The following is a 21,293-nucleotide window of genomic DNA, read 5'->3' as shown; positions in this document are numbered from 1 at the left end:
TATCTATCCTCATTATTACATCAAAGATCCCGGAGAGAGTTGTACATGAACAAATGTATGAATATGCCAAACTAAGTCTAATGTATGATTTTCAGTCGGGATTTAGAGAAACATAGTCCACTGATACTTTACCTGACTGACTTCATCAGGAAAGAGTTTGATGAGAGGAATCTTTGTGGAATGGTACTCCTTCCTCCTGGGGGGGAGCATGGCCAATAAAGTGCTAGGGAAGGTTCATTCCGGGACCAAGTTTCTGGCTAGAAAGTCCAAGCAGCTTGATAAGGACTCCGTGAGAGTGCTAGCCACTGACCTAATTCAATTCCATTTTGACTACGCAAATAATTCCTGGTTTGGGGTCTTGTCTAATCTTCTGAAGGGGAAGCTCCAGATTGCCCAGAATGAGCTGATCAGGACAGTATTGAAGGTGAGTCCACGTACTCACATAGGCAGGAGCTGCTTTCAGGAACTCAACTGGCTGCCTATTGAGGCTAGGGTGTCCCAGATTAGACTGAGTCTGGTTTCCAGGTGTATTTATGGTTCTGCACCCAGATATCTGACTGATTACTTTCCCCATGTTAGGGATGTACAAAACCACAGCACCAGATCAGGTGTTGCTAATTTGTGCTTAAACAAATTCAGGAGTAATGCTGGGAAAGGTACTGTCTTGTATACTGGAGCCTCAGGGTAGAATGCCTTAAAAATAAAGTAAAAAACTGTTTGATGTCTCCTGTGCCCACGATGTGCCCACGATGTGCCCACGATGTGCCCACGATGTGCCCACGATGTAACTGCAATGATGAGATAGATGTTGTTCTTCTTTGTTTTTATGCTTTATTATCTCGCTGCCATACTCTGTCTCTTGTCTCAAGAGGACCACAGTGGATATAAGTTCCTGACTTTATTGTTTGTCATCCTCGATGATTTTACTGAATGTGCGTGTATGACTTCTTCAAGTTTTATGTGTGCTTGTTTTTTTAAATGGTTGAATTAATTCACTAAATTAAAGTATGCTGAAATATCCCACTATATTAAAACCATTGAAAGCCAATGTCATAAAACTACAGACTACCGGATGTTCCTATACAGAGTCACCATAGTCTGCTGTGACACCCCGGTATGCCGCATACTGGGCATCTCACAAATGCCGGTTCCCATCGGTCCAAACTGCCACAGCTGTGCACACTGTGAATGAGGCCAATCCAAATTTGAGTGCAAATAGATTTCAAGGCAGGCTTATTCTGGACCACTTTGTTATTCATTCCACAGCACAAAATCCCCTCTCCATGACCATAAACTGTGGATGTAAAAGCTGACTGTAATGTCACTATAAAGACATTGACATCTTTGTCATGTTGTTGGCTGAAAGTTAGATCATTTCATATGTGGTAAATCTATTGACAGGTGATGAAGTGAAGCCTACTTCCAAACCCAAACTGTCTTTATTGGCTCATCGTGCTTGTTGGAAGGTTGTTGAGAGTTGGCAAAAGGAGTGAACGATATACAGCACAGTTAATTGCACATACAACACACAAACGTCCATATACCCCCTTTGATAACTAGCCCTACTTGTATTTCTCAAATGCAGTACCCTGCCTGTGAGTCCTCTGTCAAAGAGAGGGAGCAGGGAGGCGTGGGCGGGCTGGCGGTGGAGAGGTGAGCCTACTAGCTGTTATCAGGCCAAGCACACAGAGCAGGGAGTTCAGCCCTGGGGTGACGAGTGTGGGGCACTGATTAGACAGCACGGCTTAAACAGGCCTTGTCTAGCAGCGGGCACTGGGCTCCCAACGGAATATCACCGGGCCCCAACACTCACACTCTCTCGGACACACACACTCCAGCCAACCTCCTCCTCCTTAAAGTGATTAGGAGCTATGCTGAGAGGATACCCAGTGTCCTCTGTGCTGGCTGGATCCTTCTCTCCTAGGCTTCTCTCCATAACTTCCATCCAAAGTAATATCTGCGGGGAGCCCACAAGATGAATGGCTCTGCAAATGCTGCATTAAAAAGTCATGAACGGGGACACCTTCAGGGGTGCTGGGAGCTCCTTGGCTGGGAAGAGGTGGCCCTTTTTTCTGCTGAGTAGTGATTTGAGCAGAGCAGGGGAGCGCAAGAGCAGTAGGAGGACCTCAGTAATGTGTCCTGTCAACAGGGTCGTATTCAGCGGACTGAGGGCCCTGATGTACTGTAATATGGCTTCCTCTCCTGTGTTGCTGGGTGCCAGTCAGTGAGTGCATCTGGGGTTGTGTCTAAGTGGTGACTCAGATGGATGTGAGTGATTGGCGTGGAGCCCAGGGTTATTGCAGCAGGGAAATGTGAAGTGAAGGAAACTTAAAGAGCTGCACACAAAGTTCACAGAGTAATGATGTCATCACTGTGAGTCAGTCAACCAATTCTGTATAAGCGGTTTACAGTTAGGCTACCTTCCTCCCCGTACCAAATCAAATCAAATTTGATTTGTCACATGTGCTGAATACAACTGGTGTAGACTTTACCATGAACTGCTAGCTTACGACTCATAAGTTGTCACCCATCTCCAACGGCACCATCTTTAACACAAACTTACACCAAGTCACATGTTTTATAGGGCAGACCAGCGACCATTCTCATTGGCGCTGACAGCTCATACATGTGCTGTTCCTGAGGGGGTGGCAACTGAATAAGAAGAAAGGTGCCTATGACTGATGCATTGACCACATTAGGTGATCCATGGAACATTGACAACGTCATCGAGGGTGATAGGGCACAAAAGCATTCTTTCAACGAGTCGCTGTCTGTTGAATCACTCAAGCCCAGACATAACACACAGTGTTTGTGTAAGTATGTATACCACACTGTATATTTAGTGATTTTTTTTAAACACTCTGCACCTAATCAGCAACATACCACTGAGTAATGAAAAGGAGATAATATAATGTTTACATGACCAGGACATACGGCATCCGAACAAGCATTTGGATAACTTTATTTAAAAGCTATTTGAAGCCAGGCTCTTAGCCCGCTCTCTGCAGTGACTAAATTAAATGTGATAGTTAGGTTAATGCTGAGGCACCAAAAATATCTCTCGCATTTGAGGGAGTAAGCCCAGTGGGGTTGTGGAGCCTGTGCATTGTTTTCCCTATGTCGGGTCTACCAGGTGGAGGGAGTCGTATGTCCCCTTGGCCCCCCTACGGCCCCCCTAAGCTTCATCCCTCTGCAAATCCCCCCGACGCCTCTCCCTAATTCCCCTCAAGCCAGTGGGGCTGTCCAGCATCCTCCAATAAATTAGCCCAGCGGCCCCCGCTGCGTAATAGGCCCTAACAGTCTGGCTTCTGGCCAGGGGCCGAGTCACAAGCCCCATGTATGCTACTGACTGAACCTAGTGTAACCCATACCCTGTCCTACAGCAAAGAACCTGACAGCTAGGTCGGCTTGGGAGATATTGACTAGTTATAGTCTTTGTCTCATTGTGGTTTGGATGGTTTTTATTGTTTGATTCTGTTTCTTGTACATATTATGTCCTAGTAATTCTGATTCTGTTTCCTATCTCACTAGGTTTTTTACTCCAGCTATATTCTGCCTGTGGCTGCTGTCTGGCGGTGTATATGGTTCTAGTTGTCTGACAGTGTCTCTGTTCTCTCTCTCTCCAGCGCTGCTGAGCCTGCTGACGGCTGGCGCCCAGACAGAAATGAAGAGAGTTGTCGGAGACAACGCCACCCTGCCGTGCCACCATCAGTTCTGGCAGTCCAACGCGCAGTTGCTCGACATCGAGTGGCTACTGCAGAAGCCCAACTCCAAGCAGAGAGTGGTGAGGAAGCAGCTCTCTCTCTCTCTCTCTCTCTCTCTCTCTCTCTCCTTCCTTCTCTCTCTCTCTCTCTCTCCTGTCTTTCTTTGTCATTGTCTCTCTTTCCTTCCTTCTCTCTATCTTTCTTCTCACTCCTTTTCTCTATACCCCCCCCAATCTCTTTGTTGCAACCAATATGGTATCATTTGAATAGATTTTTCAAAGGCACACTTACACAACACAATGTTCCTCCAATTTGTTTCCTTCCCATCTCAACCGTTTTCTACTTCCTGCAGTTTACTCTTACTCTCTCCTAATTCCTCTTTCCTCTATTTATTTAATCTGCTCAGGGTTTCTTTCATAGGCTTTTTCAGATTCCCTGAAGTGTTACAATGTCGACAGAGATACAGTAGTAAACAAATTACTGTGGCTGAAAGTCCACCAGAGACACAGTTAATAAATAAAGCCTATACATCCTACCAGCTGTGAAAATAGAATACCTAGACCTTCCAGTCCCTGACAATTGAATTAGACCACATCAATACTGCCAGCTCTTAATAGGATAAAAATGGATCCATCCTATCACCTACCTTGAATCATTTACCCGAGTCTAAAAACAGCCCTAATCTAATTACTTGTGTTGTAGCTCTCAGAAGATGTTAGAGTATCAGTTTCTGTTTTGATTTGTTCCTGTTTTTTCTTAATGAAATGCAGTATCTGATAACAGTAAGACCATGGCATCTCAACAGTACTCGTCAGAACAAAGAGATGTCTTCTCTCTTTGGAAGTAATTCGTTAACACACTGATCTGTTGATTAGCAGTGAGAGATTTGGTTCCACAAGAAAATGGAGACAGGACAAAGGGGAGGAGGGAGAGAAGGGAGGCGGGAGAGAAGGGAGGAGGGAGAGAAGGGAGGAGGGAGAGAAGGGAGGTGGGAGAGAAGGGAGGTGGGAGAGAAGGGAGGCGGGTGAGAAGGGAGGAGGGAGAGAAGGGAGGTGGGAGAGAAGGGAGGAGGGAGAGAAGGGAGGTGGGATAGAAGGGAGGCGGGTGAGAAGGGAGGAGGGAGAGAAGGGAGGAGGGAGAGAAGGGGAGAAGAGAGTAGGGAAAGAAGGGAAGAAGGGAGTAGTGAGAGAAGGGAGGTGAGAGAGAAGGGAGGAGGGAGAGAAGGGGAGAAGAGAGTAGGGAAAGAAGGGAGAAGGGACAAAGGGAGGTGGGAGAGAAGGGAGGTGGGAGAGAAGGGGAGAAGAGAGTAGGGAAAGAAGGGAGAAGGGACAAAGGGAGGTGGGAGAGAAGGGAGGTGAGAGAGAAGGGAGGAGAGAGAGAAGGGAGTAGGGAGAGAAGGGAAGAAGAGAGTAGGGAAAGAAGGGAGAAGGGAAGAAGGGAGGTGGGAGAGAAGGGAGGAGGGAGAGAAAGGGAGAAGAGAGTAGGGAAAGAAGGGAGAAGGGAAGAAGGGAGGTGGGAGAGAAGGGAGATGGGAGAGAAGGGAGGAGGGAGAGAAGGGGAGAAGAGAGTAGGGAAAGAAGGGAGAAGGGACAAAGGGAGGTGGGAGAGAAGGGAGGTGGGAGAGAAGGGAGGAGGGAGAGAAGGGGAGAAGAGAGTAGGGAAAGAAGGGAGAAGGGAAGAAGGGAGTAGGGAGAGAAGGGAGGTGGGAGAGAAGGGGAGAAGAGAGTAGGGAAAGAAGGGAGAAGGGACAAAGGGAGGTGGGAGAGAAGGGAGGTGGGAGAGAAGGGAGGAGGGAGAGAAGGGGAGAAGAGAGTAGGGAAAGAAGGGAGAAGGGAAGAAGGGAGGAGGGAGAGAAGGGAGGAGGGAGAGAAGGGGAGAAGAGAGTAGCGAAATAAGGGAGAAGGGAGTAGGGAGAGAAGGGAGGCGGGAGAGAAGGGAGGAGCGAGAGAAGGGAGGTGGGAGAGAAGGGAGGCGGGAGAGAAGGGAGGAGCAAGAGAAGGGAAGCGGGTGAGAAGGGAAGAAGAGAGTAGGGAAAGAAGGGAGGAGGGAGAGAAGGGAGGAGGGAGAGAAGGGAGGCGGGAGAGAAGGGAGGAGCGAGAGAAGGGAAGCAGGTGAGAAGGGAAGAAGAGAGTAGGGAAAGAAGGGAGAAGGGATGAAGGGAGTAGGGAGAGAAGGGAGGAGGGAGTAGGGAAAGAAGGGAGTAGGGAGAGAAGGGAGGTGGGAGAGAAGGGAGGTGGGAGAGAAGGGAGGTAAGAGAAGGGAGGAGGGAGAGAAGGGGAGAAGAGAGTAGGGAGAGAAAGGAGGTAGAGAGAAGGGAGGAGGGAGTAGGGAAAGAAGGGAGAAGGGAAGAAGGGAGTAGGGAGAGAAGGGAGGTGGGAGAGAAGGGAGGAGGGAGAGAAAGGGAGAAGAGAGTAGGGAGAGAAGGGGAGAAGAGAGTATGGAAAGAAGGGAGAAGGGATGAAGGGAGGAGGGAGAGAAGGGAGGAGGGAGAGAAGGAAGGAGAGAGAGAAGGGAGTAGGGAGAGAAGGGAGGAGGGAGAGAAGGGAGGAGGGAGAGAAGGGAGAAGGGAGAGAAGGGAGGAGGGAGAGAAGGGAGGAGGGAGAGAAGGGAGTAGGGAGAGAAGGGAGGAGGGAGAGAAGGGAGGAGGGAGAGAAGGGAGAAGGGAGAGAAGGGAGGAGGGAGAGAAGGGAGGAGGGAGAGAAGGGAGTAGGGAGAGAAGGGAAGCAGGTGAGAAGGGAAGAAGAGAGTATGGAAAGAAGGGAGAAGGGATGAAGGGAGTAGGGAGAGAAGGGAGGAGGGAGTAGGGAAAGAAGGGAGTAGGGAGAGAAGGGAGGTGGGAGAGATGGGAGGTGGGAGAGAAGGGAGGTAAGAGAAGGGAGGAGGGAGAGAAGGGGAGAAGAGAGTAGGGAGAGAAAGGAGGTAGAGAGAAGGGAGGAGGGAGTAGGGAAAGAAGGGAGAAGGGAAGAAGGGAGTAGGGAGAGAAGGGAGGTGGGAGAGAAGGGAGGAGGGAGAGAAAGGGAGAAGAGAGTAGGGAGAGAAGGGAGGTAGAGAGAAGGGAGGAGGGAGGAGGGAGAGAAGGGGAGAAGAGAGTATGGAAAGAAGGGAGAAGGGATGAAGGGAGGAGGGAGAGAAGGGAGGAGGGAGAGAAGGAAGGAGAGAGAGAAGGGAGTAGGGAGAGAAGGGAGGAGGGAGAGAAGGGAGGAGGGAGAGAAGGGAGAAGGGAGAGAAGGGAGGAGGGAGAGAAGGGAGGAGGGAGAGAAGGGAGGAGGGAGAGAAGGGAGGAGGGAGTAGGGAGAGAAGGGAGGTGGGAGAGAAGGGAGGAGGGAGAGAAAGGGAGAAGAGAGTAGGGAGAGAAGGGAGGAGGGAGGAGGGAGAGAAGGGGAGAAGAGAGTATGGAAAGAAGGGAGAAGGGATGAAGGGAGGAGGGAGAGAAGGGAGGAGGGAGAGAAGGAAGGAGAGAGAGAAGGGAGTAGGGAGAGAAGGGAGGAGGGAGAGAAGGGAGGAGGGAGAGAAGGGAGAAGGGAGAGAAGGGAGGAGGGAGAGAAGGGAGGAGGGAGAGAAGGGAGTAGGGAGAGAAGGGAGGAGGGAGAGAAGGGAGGAGGGAGAGAAGGGAGTTGGGAGAGAAGGGAGGAGGGAGAGAAGGGAGAAGGGAGGAGGGAGAGAAGGGAGAAGGGAGGAGGGAGAGAAAGGAAGAAAATGGAAAACAAATGTAACACTTTTATTCCTCTGAAGGGGCTGGCACATTGCATTGACTATTTAACGGGGAGATAACATTGAAGGCACCATTAATTAAAATCAAATATCTGATAATTTGGTTAGGAATGAGACTGTGCCTGTGGCGGAATGAATAACAAATTATTTTATTTCCGCTGAAAGGCCGTGTTGAAATGGAAAAGAGCAGCTTGTCAACATTTAGCCTCTGTTGCCGAGCGTACAGGCTACATGTGTCAGGAGCACAGAGGGGAGAGAAAGCCTGAGCAAGGGCAGAGTACACTTGTGCTAACCTGGGGATGCGTATGCTAATGATAATGGTGGTAACCACCCATAGGCCCATATACTGAGGCCTTCCACAGACACGGAAACAAACAAAAATTTGACCAACTGGGGACATTTTGTTAGTCCCCACCAGGGTTGGGGAGTAACGGATTACAAAAGACTAGTAGCTGTAATCCGTTACATTACAGCAAAAATACCAGCAATAATAAAGTAATCAGATTACAGATACTTTTGAAAAACTAGATGATTACTTCGAGGATTACTTTTAAATTCAGAAATTTGCGAAAAAAAATCTTTGCCACTTCTCGGTTTTCTCAATGACATTCAAATCAGTTTGTTCACCTGAGTGAGTCTGACCACAAGTCAGAGACCACTATGATGACACACCAAATGTGTTTGATGGATTGTGGGAAAAGAGCTGGGATAGGCTTTTGTAGGCTACAGCCAAGCTATGTCTTCCAATGGTGCAACTGCTGTCGGCATCCAAAGATGATCCAACTTGAATAAACACTTGGAGGTGAAGATGACAGCAGTGGTGTAGTCTACGGCTATACGGATATCACTTATTATTGATATCTACATAGCGCATTGATGTAAATCACACTGCTACTCTCTGATTTAGCTATTTGAGCTTTACAGATTGTGGTTGTTATGGATGGCTGTTCACAGTTCAGAGTGAAAGAAAAGCAGCCAACGGGTGCTCAGCATATGTGGGAACTCCTTGGAAAATAATTTCAGGTGAAGCTCGTTGAAGGAATGTCAAGGCAAGAATCATCAAGGCAAGAATCTCAAATCTCAAATATATTTTGATTTGTTTAACACTTTTTTGGTTACCACATGATTCCATATGTGTTATGTCATAGTTTTGATGTCTTCACTATTATTTTACAGTGTAGAAAATAGTACAAATAAGGAAAAACCTTTAAATGAGTAGGTGTGTCCAAACTTTTGACTGGTACTGTCTATTAATGTAAAGATATAATTTAATGTAGTGGAAAGGGATGGGTTAGAAGAAACCAACATAACCAACCCATAAAGTAAAATGTAACATCTTATAGGGCCAGCTATGTAAACTTTAACATTGATTTATCCTGCAATAGATGTCGTTCAATTGGTAACATATATTTTTGTATTTTTCTAATGCCTCTTAAGGGGAAAGTAATCTAAAAGTAACATAATGTAAGCAGATAATGTTACTGAGTTTGGGTAATCAAAAAGTTACATTACTGATTACAATTTTGGACAGCTATCTAGTAACTGTAGTGAATTACATTTAGAAAGTAACCTACCCAACCTTGATCCCCAAAAGGTAAAATGCTATTTCTAGGGAGTTTAGGGTTAAGGTTAGAATTAGTGTTAGAATTAGATTCAGGGTTAGATTTAGGGTTAGGGTTAAGGTTAGGTTTTGGGGTTAGGGTAAGGGTTAGAGTTAGGGTTAGGGGAAATTATTTTGAATAGGACAGAATTTTGTCCCCACACGGTTAGTTGTACAAGACTGTGTTTGTGTGTGTGTGTGTGTGTGTGTGTGTGTGTTTGTGTGTGTGTGTGTTTGTGTGTGTGTTTGTGTGTGTGTATACTGTAAATGGCCAGTTGTCACCTGCAAGCACAGCAGGTAAACCCAGCTCCTGTGGCACTGATGTGCTGTGGCACCAGCATTTAGCAGTCACCATCTGCAGGCTCTCAGTTGCCCTGAGTAATAGGCTGCTGTGACAGCTGTGTTTGATAGTGTTGTTGTAGTGTGTGTGTGTTTACAAGGGAGATAGAAAAAAGACAAAGACAGGGTACATGTCTGTACTGTATGTGTATGTGTCTTTATGAGCAAGCAGTGTCCAATGCATGTGTAAATCCAGATACAGATCTGATGTCTTTACATATGTCTCTGCATTACAGCTCTCTCAGTGTGTCTCATTGTATCTCTCCCCAACCCAGATCATTACGTTTTTCGGTGGCCAGGTGTACACCAATGAGGTGACCAGCGAGGCCAGTCGTCTGTCTTTCGCAGGGGACTACCTGAAAGGAGACGCCTCCCTGCTCCTCAGTGATCTACAGCTGACAGACTCTGGGGACTACTACTGCAAGGTCAAAACGGGGGGAAAGTACCACTGGAGCCAGGTTAACCTCATAGTGCTGGGTGAGTCTGCTCTCCAGCTCTGTCTCTCACACACGCTAATCAATAGGGAATTAGCAGGCACATTTCCTCTCTCATGCTAACTGATCTAATGACTCAATTTGATTTAGACGGAGTGATTCGATTTAGATTTTTTTGTTTGGCCTTGTTTCTCTGTTGCGAGGGTCTCTGAGATGTGTGGTTGTTGAGGCATATACAGTAGAAGTAACATATCTTATATAATATACTAAACTCAGAAAAAAAAGAAACGTCCCTTTTTCAGGACCTTGTCTTTCAAAGATAATTCATAAAAATCCAAATAACTTCACAGATCTTCATTGTAAAGGGTTTAAACACTGTTTCCCATGCTTGTTCAATGAACCATAAATAATTAAATGAACATCCACCTGCGGAACGGTCTTTAAGACACTAACAGCTTACAGACAGTAGGCAATTAAGGTCACAGTTATGAAAACTTAGGACACTAAAGAGGCCTTTCTACTGACTCTGAAACACACCAAAAGAAAGATGCCCAGGGTCCCTGCTCATCTGCATGAACGTGCCTAAGGCATGCTGCAAGGAGGCATGAGGACTACAGATGTGGCCAGGGCGATAAATTGCAATGTCCGTACTGTGAGATGCCTAAGACAGCGCCACAGGTAGACAGGGCGGACAGCTGATCTTTCTCGCAGCGGCAGACTACGTATAACAACACCTGCACAGGATCGGTACATCCGAACATCACACCTGCGGGACAGGTACAGGATGGCAACAACAACTGCCCGAGTTACACCAGGAATGCACCATCCCTCCATCAGTGCTCAGGCTGTCCACAATAGGCTGAGAGAGGCTGGACTGAGGGCTTGTAGGCCTGTTGTAAAGGCAGGTCCCCACCAGACATCACCGGCAACAACGTCGCCTATGGGCACAAACCCACCATCGCTGGACCAAACAGGACTGGCAAAAAGTGCTCTTCACAGACGAGTTGCGGTTTTGTCTCACCAGGGGTGATGGTTCGCGTTTATCGTCGAAGGAAGGAGCGTTACACCGAAGCCTGTACTCTGGAGCGGGATCGATTTGGAGGTGGAGGGTCTGTCATGGTCTGGGGCTGTGTCACAGCATCATCGGACGGAGCTTGTTGTCATTTCAGACAATCTCAGCGCTGTGCGTTACAGGGAATACATCCTCCTCCCTCATGTGGTATCCTTCCTGCAGGCTCATCCTGACCCTCCAGCATGATAATGCCACCAGCCGTACTGCTCGATCTGAGGGCTAGGGCCATTCCCCACAGAAATGACCGGGAACTTGCAGGTGCCTTGGTGGAATAGTGGGGTAACATCTCACAGCAAGAACTGGCAAATCTGGTGAGGTTCATGAGGAGGAGATGCACTGCAGTACTTAATGCAGCTGGTGGCCACACCAGATACTGACTGTTACTTTTGATTTTGAACCCCCCCCCCCCTTTGTTCAATGACACATTATTACATTCCTGTTAGTCACATGGAACTTGTTCAGTTTATGTATGTTGTGGAATCTTGTTATGTTCATACAAATATTTACACATGTTAAGTTTGTTGAAAATAAACGCAGTTGACAGTGAGAGGCCGTTTCTTTTTTTGCTGAGTTTATGTCTAGAAATGACATTGGGGATTGACCTCGTCAGCTTGAAACAGATGATGCAGAATTTAGTTGTTAAAGCGGAAGTTCACCCATTTTTACAGGTGGCCTTATTTTCACTTTTTCTGTGCTTGTAGTTGATACCCCAAACCATTTTTCATATTTTGTTTCGTTACAGAGAAAATTGATTGTCACATTTTGCTGTCATTACTTGCTTTAGACTACAATGCATTATGAAAATGTGTTTAAGCATGTTATAAAATGCTCCAAATCCCCTTATATTACATCAGAATCTCATTCTGGATAACACCTCTGTACTCAATTTTAGAAAACGTTTTCCACTGTCCCATAAATCCATATTTGCATATTTTTGTTGTTGTTAATAGCATCATTCAAACATGGATTTATTGCATGGTGGAAAGACAATCCCAAATTGAGTGCAGAAACATTATCCAGAATGAGATTCTGATGTAATATGAGGTGGTTTGGAGTGTTTTCGAGCATTTTCTAACATGTTTTAAACACATTTTCACAATGCATTGTAGTCTATGGCAAGTGATGACTGTGACAAACAATTTTCTCTGTAACAAAACACATTTTAAAAAACTGTTTGGGGGGGGGGATGGGGGGGTCAGCTACAAGCACAGAAAGAGTGAAAATGTGTGAACTTCCCCTTTAAACATTAGGAAAAAAATGTTGCTACCGTGATAAGAAAACACTTTTTCTGTCATTATGCGGCAGACAAGCTCTTTATGATGATTTAATATGTGTTATATCTGTTTTTAATTATTAAACACCAGACAGAGTTCTGAGCCGTAATTCAGCTCTCATAAGTATGATGGCAAAGCCAGTTGGGCTACTTTAGCAGAGGCAAAGACGCCATTGTTGTTTTATTCTCTGTTCGGTTTAGTTTCTTCATTGCCCCAATACACAGAGGCTTGGCGGATCTGTTTTAAATGGTTTAGTTTTAACTGTCTCTGTGGTAAATGTGTCTCTGTATATCATTGAATAGACAAACAGCTTTGAAGGACAGACAGGCAAATGGAGAGCAGCAATACCACAAAGCCGTCTAGTAGTCCAATGGGGGAAGTGAGATCATTCTCAATGTCAGAAACTATGCAATTTATTAAAACATCATGGGAGATTAGTTCAACCGGCGGCTATTGGTTCTTTAATGGAACAGTCTCTTAATCCTTTCTCTCTTTTCTCTCTCTCCTCCATAAAGACATTTCATTGAGTTAACGCTTAGATTTTTACTAATTGCCATCAGCTTTGCAGTGACACTTTGGATTTTGAGAGACGAACATTTGCATTTTTCTTTCGCAGTCCCAATGTTAATATAATGGGTTGGCAGAGGAGCTGGCTGCCTCCTGGGTCTGGGCCTGGGCCTCTGTGTCAGTGTGTGTCCTCGCTCTGGCTGCTCCTGTTGCAGAGAGAGCAGCCTAACTGGCCCTGACAGAGCTGTGAGATGAACTGCAGAATCCCCGGCACTCTCCTCAGCCCCCTTATTATATCCCTTACTGAGTGTGTGAGCAGCATGTTCACCAGGCCGGTTAGACTAGAAGGGAAGGGATGGAGGGAAAGGATGGACGGATGGAAGGAGGAAGAGATTGAGGAATGGGTTGAGGGATAGAGGGATGGGTTGAGGGATGGAGGGAGAGATATAGGGAGGACTGGAGCAGCTGCTGTGAAGCAGCCATAGAGCTTAGAGCAGGGCTGGCCATCTAGTGACCTCCAGGCCACAGGAACTCAGGAGCACAGTGCTCTCTCCTGACCTGTCTCTGTTTGCAGGCTTTCAAAACCAACTCACAGTCACTTATTGATCTTGGCCTGGGCCTTTAATACTACTCTTAATCCCAGCATTGACTTCCATGAGAAACAAACAAGCTATTGTTACACTCAAGAATATTTTTTGTATTAATTCACATTTACACATGCTGCTATATGAATAAATCATTATCCGTATTAGGTACCATCCTGTTTTCTTTTTTGTATAATAGTGTTATTTGTCATGTTATGTGACTACTGTTCTGTTGTTTCTACAGTGAAGCCCTCTAAGCCACGATGTTGGATGGACGGCAGGCTGTTAGAGGGCAGTGACGTTAAACTGAGCTGCAAATCCAGTGACGGCTCAGACCCTATCAAATACAATTGGGGGAGGGTGCTGGATAAGGGAAAGAGTGTTGGGAAACTCCCCCTACTGGCACTGAGAGGTAAGTAGATTGTCCACAAGTACACATGTGTATGTGTAACACGGGTCCCCTAAAGTGGATATTACATAGTATATGTTACTTTGATGCTAGTATTTCCCAGAATAAATTTGATCCCCAAACACCTAAATTCCAGTCTGCCTCCGAAACACCAAAATATAATGGAGAGTCAATACAGCACGACAAAACTTCCTCCATTCTTCATCCACTTCCAGACCAGGGTTCCCCAACTGGTGGCCAAATTTGGCCAGCAAGTGATTTTATTTGGCACCCCAAGTTTAAAAAATATATATATAAACATATAAAAAAATGGGGACATAAATGACTGTAAAAACACCAGCAAATCAGCTCCAAGTGATATTTATTTCGAACATTTGTCCAAAAGTATTCCCACGCATAATAGAGGGATATATGTGATCGTATACAAATGTAAGCAAGGTTTTATATCTGTTTGGGCTTCTTGCGGTCAATTTGCATTCTAAAAATGATTAGTAATTATGTTCCCGAACCCGAACAACAATCCTTCATTACATTTCATTTTTACCACCTATTTTCCCCCCTCAACTCGCATTAGCCATGGCACGTGCCAATGCCAAAAGCCTAGAAGTTAATGACCTCCATGAAACAACACCTGTACAGTCTAATTAGTTTTCAGTGGGCGATAAAACAAATTGGCATGGGCCATTATTTATTGGTAGTGGTGAATGGTAATATTACGTGGCTGTTGTGACGGGGATGACTAAACGACTCTTAACCCAGTAAAGCTCAATCGTTCTCTCAGACAAACTCTTTCAACTCCCCCTAAATTCCTCCAGTGTCTATGGGCCCGCTCTTTAATCACCAGAGCCACTCTTGAGTCTGAGTATACTCAATCTCTCAGAGGCCAAGATCAACATTTGCGAGTTCATCTCCTGCTCTGTCCCACAAAGTGTGATACATCAGAGCTGACACACTATTACAGACGGGAATGGTTAGCCCAAAACAGACCTGAGTCAGATCCAACTAGGCTCAACACTCATCAATACAATTTCACCTCAATACTAGATTATCATAGAATGGAGTGGATCAGAACTAAGTAGACTTTGATATGAAGTACAGTACATAACTTCAAGGATTTACTACATGCTGTTAATCAAATTACTCATCAAGGTCATGCTAACTGTAATTGTAATGTTGTAATGTAAATACATGTACAAACTGCAACACAGACAAATCAAATCAAATTGTATTTGTCACATACACATGGTTAGCAGATGTTAATGCAAGTGTAGCGAAATGCTTGTGCTTCTAGTTCCGACCGTGCAGTAATATCTAGAATGTGTACATATAAATTATATGGATGAGTGATGTCCGTGCGGCATAGGCAAGATGCAGTAGATGGTATAGAGTACAGTATATACATATGAGATGAGTAATGTAGGGTATGTAAACATTATATAAAGTGGCATTGTTTAAAGTGACTAGAACATTTATTACATCCAATTTTTTATTATTAAAGTGACTAGAGATTGAGTCAGTATGTTGGCAGCAGCCACTCAATGTTAGTGATGGCTTTTTAACAGTCTGATGGCCTTGAGATAAAAGCTGTTTTTCAGTCTCTCTGTCCCAGCTTTGATGCACCTGTACTGACCTCACCTTCTGGATGATAGCGGGGTGAACAGGCAGTGGCTCGGTTGGTTGTTGTCCTTGATGATCTTTTTGGCCTTCCTGTGACATCGGACGGTGTAGGTGTCCTGGAGGGCAGGTAGTTTGCCTCCGGTGATGCATTGTGCAGACCTCACTACCCTCTGCAGAGCTTTGCGGTTGTGGGCGGAGCAGTTGCCGTACCAGGCGGTGATACAGCCCGACAGGATGCTCTCGATTGTGCATCTGTAAAAGTTTGACAGTATTTTTGGTGACAAGCCAAATTTCTTCAGCCTCCTGAGGTTGAAGAGGCGCTGTTGCACCTTCTTCACCACGCTGTCTGTGTGGGTGGACCATTTCAGTTTGTCCGTGATGTGTGGCTACTGTCCCGTCGATGTGGATAGGGGGGTGCTCCCTCTGCTTTTTCCTGAAGTCCACAATCATCTCCTTTGTTTTGTTGATGTTGAGGGTGAGGTTATTTTCCTGACACCACACTCCGAGGGCCATCACCTCCTCCCTGTAGACTGTCTCGTTGTTGGTAATCAAGCCAAACTTGATGATTGATTTGGAGGCGTGCATGGCTACGCAGTCATGGGTGAACAGGGTGTACAGGAGAGGGCTGAGAAAGCACCCTTGTGGGGTGGGGTGGAGATGTTGTTTCCTACCCTCACCACCTGCGGGCAGCCCGTCAGAAAGTCCAGGACCCAGTTGCACAGGGCGGGGTCGAGACCCAGGGTCTCAAGCTTAATGACGGGTTTGGAGGGTACTATGGTTTTTAAATGCTGAGCTTTCATCGATGAACAGCATTCTTACATAGGTATTCCTCTTGTCCATAGGTGTTAGGGCAGTGTGCAGTTTGATTGCGATTGCGTTGTCTGTGGCCCTATTGGGCGGTAAGCAAATTGGAGTGTGTCTAGTGTGTCAAGGAGGGTGGAGGTGATATGATCCTTGACTAGTCTCTCAAAGCACTTCATGATGACGGAAGTGAGTGCTACAGGGCGATAGTCGTTTAGGTCAGTTACCTTAGCTTTCTTGGGAACTGGAACAATGGTGGCCCTCTTGAAGCATGTGGGAACAGCAGACTGGGATAGGGATTGATTGAATATGTCAGTAAACACACCAGCCAGCTGGTCTGCGCATGCTCTGAGGACTGGGCTAAGGTTGCCGAGGGTTAACACGTTTAAATGTTTTACTCATGTTGGCCGCAGTGAAGGAGTCCTCAAAGCGAGCAAAGAAGTTGTTTAATTTGTCTGGGAGAAAGTCGTCATGTCCGCGACGGGGCTGGTTTTCTTTTTGTAATCCGTGATTGACTGTAGACCCTGCCACATACGTCTCATGTCTGAACCGTTGAATTGTGACTCTACTTTGTCTCTATACTGACGCTTAGCTTGTTTGATTGCCTTGTGGAGGGAATAGCTACACTGTTTTGTATTCGGTCATGTTTCTGGTCGCCTTGCCATGATTGAAAGCAGTGGTTCGCGCTTTCAGTTTTGCGCGAATGCTGCCATAAATCCACGGTTTCTGATTGGGGAAGGTTTTAATTGTCACCGTGGGTACAACATCACCGATGCACTTGCTAATAAACTCGCTCACCAAATCAGCATATACATCAATGTTGTTGTCTGAGGCTATCCGGTCCTCTCGGATTTCCCTGGTTGAGCAGGTTCTTAAATCACAGCCTATCTATCTCTCCTACAGATCTGAAGAATCCAGAGATCGTCACCCTGCGGAACCTGACGAAGGACAGTACAGGTTTCTACAAGTGCACCGCCAGCAATGATGTGGGCGAGGAGAACTGCATCATCGAGGTCACCATGCAGTGTGAGTAGCGAAAGCTGCTCTCCGGCTCCGCACCACACCGTGCTACAATGGTGATGAATGACTGTAGTTTCCAACAGCACCTGAAAATTGGTTTCCCCTCCCTCCGCTCCCCTCTGCCTCAGTAAACCAACACTGGGGACGGTACCGTTTAAACATTGGCCATTGGTCATCAGCTTCACCCAAACAGCCATGTTTCAATGTCACAGTAATAGAATTCCAGAAAGGCACAGGAATTGTAGGGTCACAACAGGGTAAACTGTTGGGGACATGATTTATAAGTTAACACAGCAACAAAAATGGTTTGATACCATTTTGTTAGATTCATAGCTTTGTAGGGGACTGAACACATAATACTACACACAACACCAGCAAAATCTATGATCTACAAATTTACAGGATTTACCTATCGGGACTAAACCATTATTTTCAAATGGATTGTTTATGTGAGAAGCATCAATATTTGCATGTGTGCACAGTACGGTATGCATACTGTATGTGCAGGTGCATTTGTGGTGGTTTTTCTCTGCCCTTCTGATGTCACAGATGTGTGGTGTTCCACAGATGTTCGAGGGATGGGCGTGCTGGCAGGTGCCGTGGTGGGCGTCTCCTTTGGTGTTCTCCTCATCATCCTAATCATCTGGCTCGTCTTTCGCAAGAAGGAGAAGAAGAAGTATGAGGAGGAGGAGACTCCCAACGAGATCAGGTCAGTTATTTTTCTTCTTGTTCCTCTCTCTTCATCTTCTTCTTCTGTTCTTCTTTTGCTCTTTTTCTGTCTAACTAAAGTACTAAAGCAAATCACCCACTTCTGTGCATGTGTATGTACACATGCGTGTGTGTCTGTAATAAATCCCTTATTGTCAAGCGTAGTATTGATTGGTTTCTGAGAGCCTTCTTTTCACACCTCTCTGCTCCTGTGCCCAGAGCTTCTCTCCTTTCCAGAGCAGGCCTTAGAAGGCGGCAGGGCCTAGGTGTGGATTGAGGCCGTGTTGATCTACAGTAAACTGGGGCCTCCAGGCTGCTAATGGCACGGCTAGTTACAGCAGCAAAAAACAAATGTCACAGCTTGGCGGGTGTGTAGCTGTTTATTTGCTGGTGTTCAGATGAATAATGCAGCTTGGTTGGGGATGACTGTGTAGTAAATAATGCAGACTACAGGGAGGTGTTTCCTGTTTACATGCCATGTTTAGCCACTGAGCGGGCAGGAATGGATGGAGCTCGCAGGTTAGGTGATGTAGTTTTCTGAAGTGGGCTCGGTGATGGTGGTGTCAATGTAATGTGGTGGATTTAGACCCAGACGAATTAGACTATATTTAGTTAGACACTGTGTCAGACCCAGATGATAATGCAGCAAGTGCAGTGGAGCATCACCAAACCCTTTTCCCTGATTGTACAAGACAGCTTTCTCCACTGGCTCTCCTCAGAAAGGCTGTAGAGTTTGTCTAAGTTTATGTTTGTCTCTGCGTGCATGCTTGAAGTCACGACTGGTCGAATCTAAGTAGCTCTTGTTTGTTTTTGCTGTGTGTCTCCATACAGGGAGGATGCAGAGGCTCCCAAGGCCAAGCTGGTGAAGCCCAACTCCCTGTCCTCATCCCGCTCTGGCAGCTCCCGCTCCGGGGCCTCCTCAACACAGTCCATGGTGCACAACACCGCACCCCGCGGGCACCGCCCTCGCCTCCCAGCCATTGCTGCCCTTAAGGAGAACGGACAGCCCCCTGACTTCCCACAGTCCCCCCCAGCCTACACCACAGTGGTACCACCCAACAAGACCCCTGAGCCCCCCGGCACCCCCAAATACAACATCAACTCCAGGAACCAGATCTCTGGGCCCACTCCCCCAACTCTCATGGTCCCTGCCCAGAACAAGGCCTTTCAAACTGTGTAGGAAGTAGAAGAGAGTCCATCCTGGCTGTGTTGAAGCATAAGACCCACCCCTCCCCCCACCCCTTCAAAGACACAAACTCTTCTGTTAAACAACGAAATGCAACTAGTAAAAGGATGTAATTAAAATAATAAATAATAGAAATCCCAAAACTTTTAATGAATGCATACTTAAAAAGGGAAAATAAGAAATGCTTGCCCCCTACTGAATAAAAAACAACTAAACTAAACTAAAAACCCGAGACAGAACATTTCTGTTTATGTCTCTCGGCTAAAGAACTTATTTTTACACTTTTCTTTCAACTTTGAAGGCATGGGAAGCAGTGAGCGAGCACAGCGCTGTGTGCGGTGAGGTGGAAGGAAAACCAGAGTGGAGCTTTTATTTATTTATCAAATCAAAAGGACGGGAGGAGTGCAGAGAAAAAGGAAGAAAGAAGGGATGGGATGAGAAAAGAGAAATCCAAAGTCAGAGCCAGGTGCCGACGGAGGGATGAGGGCATGACATACTAAGAGAGAACAAGCCTCTTTATTTTGGCCTTGTGGTGTCTCTGACTCATCCAACCACACCAATCCAAGCAGGCAGACACATTGGAGCTTCCCGCTACAAACCACACACCCAAAAACACCCCTAGCCCTCTGACAGATAGCCGACTGTTTTCCCTGTGAGGAGAGAAACCGTTAGATCACCCCTCCAAACCACAGGTGGCACCTTATTTGCGGAGGACGGGCTCATAGAAATAGCTGGCATGGAATAAATGAAATGGTATCGAACACATCAAACACATGGGGAATTTCTCAATATGCATACTACCGTACCCTACACTCTCATGCTCCGAGTGATGTTCTCTCAAGTACGTTCTTGTGAGGACGAGAGTGTGGAGAACACATAAAACATTATATTTGAGAAGCACTCCCACTCCCCCTACTGTATTACCTCACACTGCATCTCCCCAATCACTGAACCTTTTCCAGCCAGGACAATGGCAACAATAGACGCAACAAGATATACATAAAACAAATGTTTTAACTAATAATTATCAACTAGATATATGTGAATCGTAGTACTCTAGTTAGCCACATAGTTTAACAGGCAAAAATGACCTAAAACTAATGTTATGCAAGGTAGATGGGTAGCTAGCTTCCAATTCTTTGTGGCTAGCTAGCTAGCCCTATTAAATTACTATGGATTTACCCATTCACTGAACCTTCTTCCAGACAATGGCAATAGAGATTAAACAAGATATACACAAAGCAGATGTTTTACTTCATAACTATCAGCTAGCTATATGTGAATCGTAATAATGTAGCTAACCACATAGTTTAACAGGCAAAAATGACCTAAAGCTAATGTTATGCAAGGTAGATGTCAATTCTTTGTGGGTCGCTAGCTAACAATCTTCGTGGCTATCTGGCGAGCTAACAGTAGTAGCTAACCAGTTTGCCCTATTGACTTATTATGGGCTTGCATTCTACGATACGTAGGCAGGTAAACATGCCAAAAATAACACAGCATGTATTTATTAACCTATCAAGATAAAAATATTGTAGTCATGCAACATATGAGATGAGAATAGGCAACATTTCATTCCGAAGTCGGAGTGTATTTTCTCTCGATTCAGCTCAAATAATGGATTTCAAGAAATGTTGTGTCATTTTTTACGTGGTTGCCTCATATTTCTTTGCATAATTTCTGTTGAAGCTTGCATCGATGCATGCTTCCAACTATGTACAAACTCATTCGAGAAGTGCCCTCTGTGCTCCATTTCGCATACTTTGATTTGGACTCATACTCCGACCCTCCCCTTCTACAATTTGCGTGCTCGGAGCATGGTAGTATGTATTTTGAGAAACACCAATGCTTTCCATGTGTTTGATACTATTCAATTCACTCCATTCCAGCCATTATTAGGAGTCGTTCTCCCCCAAGGCATGCCTCCTGTGCTGCAGACACTCTATGATGCTTTACGGACTCCACTACAACATCTAAGACACACCATGTTCCATGGTCCTGACCCCATTCAGAGAACAGCTCATCTGCATTTCTCAACAGGAGAAACTTTAGCCACATTCATAGGATGTATCACTGACATGGTAGCTTGAGTTCTGCTGAAACTTTTATTTTTCTCCCCACATCCTCTCTCATAGCTCTGTGGATATTCTACATCAGGGATCGGCAATTCTGGCCTCCCGGGTCTGTAGTGGTGTCACACTTTTCCCCCATCCCTAGCATACACAGCTGATTAAACTAATTGCGTGTAAACTGAAGATCATGATTAGTTGATTATTGGAGTCAGGTGTGTTGGCTGGGGCTGGGGCAAAAGTGTGAGGACTGGAGTT

At 45.8% G+C, this 21,293-nt stretch overlaps 1 protein-coding gene across 2 annotated transcripts in view; it reads left to right on the top strand.

The window, feature by feature from the left end:
• Nucleotides 1-19,950, top strand: part of LOC110507849 (CXADR-like membrane protein) — an 84,091-nt gene extending 64,141 nt beyond the window's left edge. The window contains exons 1-7 of one of the 2 annotated variants that reach the window (XM_036964986.1): nucleotides 3,287-3,402; nucleotides 3,627-3,784; nucleotides 9,630-9,831; nucleotides 13,470-13,637; nucleotides 16,956-17,078; nucleotides 17,640-17,781; nucleotides 18,612-19,950. In XM_036964986.1, the coding sequence (XP_036820881.1) occupies nucleotides 3,665-3,784; nucleotides 9,630-9,831; nucleotides 13,470-13,637; nucleotides 16,956-17,078; nucleotides 17,640-17,781; nucleotides 18,612-18,960 (1,104 nt within the window). In that variant the 5' untranslated portion in view covers nucleotides 3,287-3,402; nucleotides 3,627-3,664 and the 3' untranslated portion in view covers nucleotides 18,961-19,950. Of the gene's footprint in view, nucleotides 1-3,286; nucleotides 3,403-3,626; nucleotides 3,785-9,629; nucleotides 9,832-13,469; nucleotides 13,638-16,955; nucleotides 17,079-17,639; nucleotides 17,782-18,611 lie in introns of those variants that run through there. The other variant, XM_036964985.1, reaches the window with a different exon arrangement.
• The last annotated feature ends 1,343 nt before the right edge of the window (nucleotides 19,951-21,293 follow it).

Source organism: Oncorhynchus mykiss, chromosome 27 (assembly GCF_013265735.2).
Source record: "Oncorhynchus mykiss isolate Arlee chromosome 27, USDA_OmykA_1.1, whole genome shotgun sequence".
NCBI classification, from domain to species: Eukaryota; Metazoa; Chordata; class Actinopteri; order Salmoniformes; family Salmonidae; genus Oncorhynchus; species Oncorhynchus mykiss.
The sequence above is the reverse complement of the archived record's forward strand: the minus strand, read 5'-3'. Positions and strand labels throughout refer to the sequence as shown.